Source organism: Nuphar pumila, chromosome 15 (assembly GCF_984573655.1).
Source record: "Nuphar pumila chromosome 15, dmNupPumi1.hap1.1, whole genome shotgun sequence".
In the NCBI taxonomy this organism is placed as follows: domain Eukaryota; kingdom Viridiplantae; phylum Streptophyta; class Magnoliopsida; order Nymphaeales; family Nymphaeaceae; genus Nuphar; species Nuphar pumila.
In genome coordinates this window covers 25,959,256-25,966,408 of record NC_143263.1, presented here as the reverse complement: position 1 = coordinate 25,966,408, position 7,153 = coordinate 25,959,256, and the positions used below count along the sequence as shown (strand labels likewise).

The following is a 7,153-nucleotide window of genomic DNA, read 5'->3' as shown; positions in this document are numbered from 1 at the left end:
ATCCGGAGATCATGCAAGTCCCGAGACTTTCAGCTTTGGAACCAACAAAAATAATTAATCCCCTGAAGTTAAGAACACACACTTGCATTAATGTTTATTGATTATGAAATGTCACAGAGGCAAATAAATTTCTGCATAAATCAGCAAGAATTGACAACTCCCAGTTTTGGCGTTTTTATATTCCCCCAATCAATTTGCATCTTTAATTGCTCTTTGAAACTTGAAAATCCTCATTTACTTGTTCCCACAGTTCCACTTCTGCTGTACAACACTTGCATTGACTCACTAGCAAACACAAGATCATGATCAGATTAGACAAAGTACAATCTCTCTCTCTCTCTCTCTCTCTCTCTCTCTCTCTCTCTCTCTCTCTCTCTCTTGACTTTTTTTTTTTTTGCTTCTTTTTTACTAATTCTATTTTGCCATGAGCATTTAATCCTAGTTATGGCCACTGCAGCATAGTTGACCAACTTCTTGAATGGAACGCCAAAAGTGATATGGTAAACCTTGTCATTTGAAGTCCAATATGGCTCGGATCCTCACTTAAGACAGTTTTACAGAACCACGACTCCAAACTGGGAACCACATTGGTGAAATGCTTGATTGGGTTGATCCTGCTCCAATAAACTGTAACTAATCAACTGAGGCTCCGGCTGCCATGGTGTTTCTGTTGCCGCAGCAACCCATCCCACCGTACAGACCCCTAATCATGCCCACATTTAGTCGTCGAAATTGGTAACATGTATTGACCTATGCTAAATAGCTTGCGTACAGAGGGCTGCCCAGGTTGGACATTGGGCATGACATGACTGCTTCACTTGGCATGTTTCTTCAACTGCTGGTATTGAGTTACCTGGTTTCATGAGGCTTTGTTTGAAAGCCTGTATTTGGGAGTCTGTCAAATCCAGGATTTCAGGCCCTTGGGATTTGCCAACACCCACAACCGTTTGAGATAAGTTATATATATGATGTTACCCTATGGCGCACGGTACAATATCTCAACAGACCAGCTGGCTGCTGTCCCATGCAACAAAACCTGTGTCACGTAAATGACAGATTCCAACTGGTTGAGTAGGAAACGCCCAAAACCAGAAGTATCGCAAATTATCTTAAATTTTTTGGATAACCAGGTGCATTTAGCACCAACATCCCTTCTCTCTTCAACCCCTTCCCAAACCACCCTCTTCCAATTGAGAAGATTCCAGTTCTCACAAAAATCCTTTCCAGTTACCATGATTCATGGAATTCTTATTTGAACTTTAAACCCTGGGCTTGTGCACAAGAGCCCGACCAACTTGCTCTGCAACAAGCACTAAAAATCAATCACATTAACACTTTATCTAGGATATAACTTGGCCATAAAAGCACTTGATCTGTTTAATATTTTCCTATGTTCAAAAAGTTACAATGCGAAGAAGGCAACAAAATCTGGCAACACAGAGCATTCCAACCAGAATACTGTACAATAAAACTAAACCACGCCACCTAACAGATAGAAGTTAGATACCCAAAACTTCCCTAAGGGAGATCAACCTGCAGTTGTCTTTCTTTTGTCTCTTTCACAGCTTCTTCCAGTGAAAAAATCGAACTGTCACTGGTATTATCTTCAGACTCCGGTAGCTCCGAGAGGATCTGTACTACTTCACGCATGGTGGGGCGCCCAACACTGTGTTCTTCGACACAGAGCATGGCCACATAGAACATGTGCATGGCCTGGTTTAGGAGCACACCCGAGATTCTAGTGTCAATGATCTTCCCAACCTTTTCTTTGGCTGAATTAGTTGTGTTCTTCACCCATTGAACAATGTCAACACCATCACCAAATTCACCAACCGGCTTTCTCCCAGTGATCAGTTCTAGCAGCACGACTCCGAAGCTGTAGACATCACTCTTCTCATCAACTTTGAGTGTGTATGCATACTCTATCACCAAGCAAGTACAAGAAACTATCAGAAAGAATGGCAACATAAACATGATGCTTGGTCTTCATTGTCTAAATATGCACATAGTTATCAATAATCTCTTATGATTGTTCAACTGTGATCCAATTTGAACTGTGGTTGAATCAGGGAAAACACATCTAGTCTTCATGAATCAGAAATTGGTACTCATAAATCAGAAATTGGCAATGAAGTTAGGAAATCAGGTAAGCCGCAATAATTAAATTACATAATATTGCATGGAGTCTTACCTGGTGCAATGTATCCATACGAGCCAGCGATGGCTGACATGCACTCAGATGTGCCAGAATCTTGCAAGAATTTGGCGAGTCCAAAATCAGCAACATGAGCTTCAAAGTTGGAATCCAGAAGAATGTTGTTGGACTTCACATCTCGATGGACGATTAATGGAGAGCAGTCATGGTGGAGATAGCAGAGGCCCTTTGCCGCTTCCATAGCTATCTTGCATCTAGTGCTCCAATCTAAGTGGCAACCTTTCTTGCCGTGCAACATTTCGCCCAGGCTTCCATTTGGCAAGTACTCATACACCAGAAGGTTGGTTTCTTGGTTGGTACAGAAGCCCAGTAGACGAACAATGTGGCGATGGCGAATACTTCCAAGAGTCTGAATCTCAGCTGAAAACCCATGGTCATGTGATGAGCTTCTTGTCATTGGTGGCAGCCTTTTTACAGCAACTTGATCACCATTGGGCATTACACCTGCTTTGAGACGATCATTAGGTAGAAGGCTAAAGGCATAGATGGAGAATCATCCGATATTAAGTGCATCACCATTGAATTCTGCAAGATACTTAAGTGGTGCCAACAAACTTATTGAGTGCCCAACTAACAAACTTACTGAGAGCTTGGGCACACACACACAGAACATCCAATAATGGGTTCAATGTGCTTGTCTTATGCAGGCAGTGCTTGAGAAAGAGAAGCAACTCTGAGTGTTATCAGTGTTGTCTGATGCCTGGTGGCCTATGTCACAAGGACACGGATAAAGGACATGAGACACGCCATTTTTGTGCAATTTCCTATTAAAAATAATATAGAAAGGGACACAACACAAGGGCGAGGGCAAGTTGAAGAATCTCTGTGACATAGCTGGTGGCATCATTCACCAGTTTGCTTGCATGGTTGCTTGGAACATAGTAACGGGCACAATTTTTAGATGGGTAGCCTAATTTCTGCACCAGACTTGGTGCATTATTTTGATCCGGTGGGCTCAGCAGCGCCTAGTTCAATAGGCTTATTTACTAGCACCAACACCGGCTTAATAAATGGTTTTGGTCCCAATCATTTCTGGCTTTTATATGACCATGCACACAAAGAGTCTAAGACAAGGTAACTTTTAACACTTATTTAGCAACAAAATATTCTTGATCATATAACTCATACCTGCCTGAACCTTCGCTCAGACATTTAACTTGATCCAGAGGTACAGATACATCTCGAAGTAGTATTTCGAAGAGTGAACCAGCGCACCATTTTTTGGCTGAAACATGAACTTTTCATTGGATTAGCTCAACTATCATGCTTTGACACGGCCTAGGTCACCAGAAAACGCTAGTCTGGTTAATCATAAGTCCCACCTCTAGCCTTGTGATAACCAAGTCTCACACAGATGGTCACCTATGCAGGGTTAAGGAAGTGGCCTTGACTCAGTTTTCCATTCGCAACATACAAAACACCAAAATCATTTCAGACAACTTGCACTCATAAGGGCAGAGATTCAGTACAAAGACAAAATTTATGAAGTACCATACCAGTGAAACGGAAGTGGGTCATGAAGATACCCTAAAAGATGTTGGGCCAAACAAGCCATGTGCTCCAGGTATGATATGGTCACATTAGGACCCATTTTAATGAGGCTTTATGCAATCTACACAAATAGGCTCTACAATTGCTATTTCTCCGATCCATCCCCATCTTAACTAGCACATGTCCTAAAACTTTCGACGCCAACACCTCAACTTGATTCCATAACCTTTTGGGTAATCAAGCGATAAAACCAGGACATGCATTTGTTGTACCATTTTGGTTAACCAAATACAGTCCACCACAAATTACAGTAAACATGGGGGGGGGGGGGGGGGGTCGCATACCATTTGGTTCGTTCATAAGGAGCATTCCGTCAATTAGGGGTGGGGCCGGGTTCTGGCGGCCCAATGCCCCACCCCTAGCGTCAATGCACTGGAGCAAAAAGATGCCTATTGCCTCATCGATGCCTTACTAATTTGGTCTGGCAATGGACATGAATGGGCACAACCTAATGGGATCAGTGTCATTCAACCACAGACTAGACTCAGCCAAAGGACGCATCAACATTGTTCCAAAAAAACCCTCAATGGCATCAAAATCTACATAATTTAAAAACCTTTCTAACAAGTAACAACCCCTCGCTGAATCGAACCGATCATTGAAGAGGTCTGCAACATGGACCAGAATCAACATCCACATACCTTACAGCATAAAGCGAAACAAATGCAACGTCATTAGATCATAGAGATCTCAACCATTCCACATCATCTTGAGCCATCAAACAATTGTGATCAAGGGTCCAAAATCATCATGGATACATAAGTCACAGTGCCACCAAAAAAATTCAAATAATCACAGAGAGAGAGAGAGAGGTACCTTTGTAGACGATGCCGGCACCACCTTTGCCGATGATGTTGTCCTCCTGGAGGCAGCCGAGCACGTCGCCGACCGTGAAGTCGAGCCGCTGGAACGCAGTCATCTTCCACGCCCGCGCCCGGCTGGCCCGCCGGAGTGCTCGGGCCTTCACCACGGCAGCCACGCCGAAGGCTACGCTGCACACCAGAAGCCCCACCACCAGCACCAACCTTGACACCAGCGGACCGCCCCCGACCTCGCCCCTTCCCCGGCCGGCGCTGCCCTGCCCTCCTGCTGCGTACTCACAGATCCCCACCAGCGGCCCGCACAGCCCCGGGTTCCCCACGAACGAGCTCGCATTGAAGTATGAGAACTGCCCTGTCGCCGGGACCTCTCCGGAGAGATTGTTGAAGGAGAAGTCGACGGCCGTCAGACTCTGCATTGCCTGGATTCCGGCGGGGATGCTGCCCACCAGGTGGTTCCGCGACAGGTTCAGGTAGTTCAGGATTCTCATGCCAGTGATCTCCTGTGGGATCTCTCCGGAGAGGTTATTGCCGCTGAGATCGACGAAGGAGAGAAGCCGGCACCGTCCCATCTCCGTGGGGATCGGGCCGGAGAGCCGGTTGGAGCTCAGGTCGAGCTTCGAGAGCTGCTGGAGCCGGCCGATCTCTGGTGGGATAGGACCGAAGAAGGCGTTACCGTCGAGAAGGAGCTTCTGGAGCGAGGAGAAGCCACCGATCGCTACCAGGAGCGGGCCGGAGAGCCGGTTGTTGGAGAGGCTGAGCTGCCCGAGAGTCAGCGACGCAGCCGGAGGAACGGGGAGCCCGCCGGAGAGGTAGTTGTTCTGAAGCTCGACCTGGACCAGGTTCGGGAGGGAGAGGAAGCCCTCCGGGATCGTCCCGTTGAGGAAGTTGTCGCCCATGCGGACTCGGTTGAGCGACCGGCACTGGCCAAGCTCCGCCGGGAAGGGGCCGTAGAAGAAGTTACCGAGGAGGATGAGGGTCTCGAGGCGGTTTCCAGAGCAGAGCTCCGCCGGGATGCTTCCGGTGAGCTTGTTGGAGGAGAGATCGAGGAGGACGAGATTGCCGCTCCGGCCGAGGTCCAGCGGGATCGACCCCGTGAAGTTGTTCTCCCAGAGTTGCAGGACCTCCAGGTTCGGCAGGTCCGCCAGGAAGTCTGGGATCCCACCGGAGAGTCGGTTGCGGAAGAGGTTTAGCAATGTGAGGGACCGGAGACGGGCGAACTCCGGCGGGATCTGGCCGATGAAGGCGTTGTTGGAGAGATCGAGCGATTTGAGGGCTCCGAGATCACCGAGCTCCGGCGTCAATTCCCCGTCGAGGTTGTTCACCTGGAGGAAGAGGGTGTCAAGGAGCGGCAGGCGTCCGAGCTCCTGCGGGATCGTGCCGGAGAGGCCGCAGCTGGCCATGTCGAGGCGGACGAGATTGCGGAGGCGGACGAGCTCCGATGGGATGCCTCCGTCGAAGGTGTTGAAGTAGCCGAGGTAGAGCTCGCGGAGCTCCGTGAGGTTGCCGAGTTCCGGCGGGATCCGGCCGGTGAGCTCGTTGCCAGAGAGGGCGAGGAACTCGAGCTGCGTCCACCTGCCGTAGGCGCGAGGGATCTCTCCCGAGAAGAAGTTTCCGCCGAGGTGGAGGTGGCGGAGAGCGGCCATCCGGGGGGCTCCGACAGGGAGGGGCCCGGTGAGGTTGTTGTTGTAGAGGTCAAGGGTGCGGAGGAGGCGGAGGCGGCAGAGGTGGGAGGGAAAGGTTCCGTTGAGGATGTTGTTGGAGAGGTTGAGGTATCGGAGGGAGGCGAGCTGGCCGAGCTCCGCCGGAATGGCGCCGGTGAGCTGGTTCACGGCGAGGGAGAGGTTGACGAGGCGGCGCAGGCGGCCGATCTCCGGCGAGACGGTGCCGGAGAGGGACATGTTGGTGAGGTCGAGGGAGGCGACGCGGCCGGTGGCGGGGTCGCAGGTGACGCCCGCCCACCGGCAGGTGGTCTCAGAGGATCGGGTCCATGAGGAGAGAGCATTCTGGGGGTCGGAGAGGGTGGATTTCAAGGCGAGGAGCGCGTCAGCGTCTTCCCCGTCGCCGGAGACGGCCGGAATGGGAGACAAGGAGAGGAGGAAGACGATGGCCGAGATGACCCATATCCGCATCTTCTTCATTGGTGGGTACATGAGAAAGAGAGAGAGAGAAGGGGGAGGGAGAGGAGGGAATCGCAGAGATTGAGACAGGGGAGAGGTTTTTTATAGCGGTGCTTCTGGGTGGTGATGAAAATGGGAGAGGGAAGAAGTCTCCCTCTCTCTCAACTCGCTTTCTCTCTCTTCTGCGTCGTCGTGCAATGCCGAGGGAGACACTTCACTCTTTCACTAAAACCAGAAGAGAGAGAAAGATAGAGGGTGGGGCCGGGAATCCATGCAGATATAAATGCGCAAATGACGAAATTAACCTTCAAGAATTAAATACCTGCTCATATTTATGAATCGTCTCGGGGCGAATCCGAGTATCGGGGCATCGTACTTGGGAATGATGTTCTCCCTCGATTGTGAGTTTCCAACATAAACCACCCGCCACGATGTAGAGTTTTCACTTG

The 7,153-nt window shown here is 49.5% G+C and overlaps 1 protein-coding gene across 1 annotated transcript; it reads right to left on the bottom strand.

The window, feature by feature from the left end:
• Nucleotides 1–1,341: 1,341 nt before the first annotated feature.
• On the bottom strand, nucleotides 1,342–6,907 carry LOC149814878 (uncharacterized). The gene is made up of 3 exons (XM_089989279.1): nucleotides 4,583–6,907; nucleotides 2,192–2,659; nucleotides 1,342–1,922 (listed from the first exon to the last, which is right to left on the bottom strand). Exons 1-3 carry the CDS (start codon nucleotides 6,735–6,737, stop codon nucleotides 1,519–1,521), a joined length of 3,027 nt encoding a protein of 1,008 aa, XP_089845405.1. The 5' UTR covers nucleotides 6,738–6,907; the 3' UTR covers nucleotides 1,342–1,518.
• Between the last annotated feature and the right edge of the window lie 246 nt (nucleotides 6,908–7,153).

Excerpts from the sequence above, each read along its gene's own strand:
- LOC149814878 (XM_089989279.1), bottom strand. The coding sequence starts at position 6,737 with ATGTACCCACCAATGAAGAAGATGCGGATATGGGTCATCTCGGCCATC. Across the intron at positions 2,660-4,582 it reads TGCCGGCATCGTCTACAAAG|GTGTAATGCCCAATGGTGAT; the intron begins GTACCTCTCTCT and ends GTCTCAAAGCAG. Across the intron at positions 1,923-2,191 it reads GTATGGATACATTGCACCAG|AGTATGCATACACACTCAAA; the intron begins GTAAGACTCCAT and ends GCTTGGTGATAG.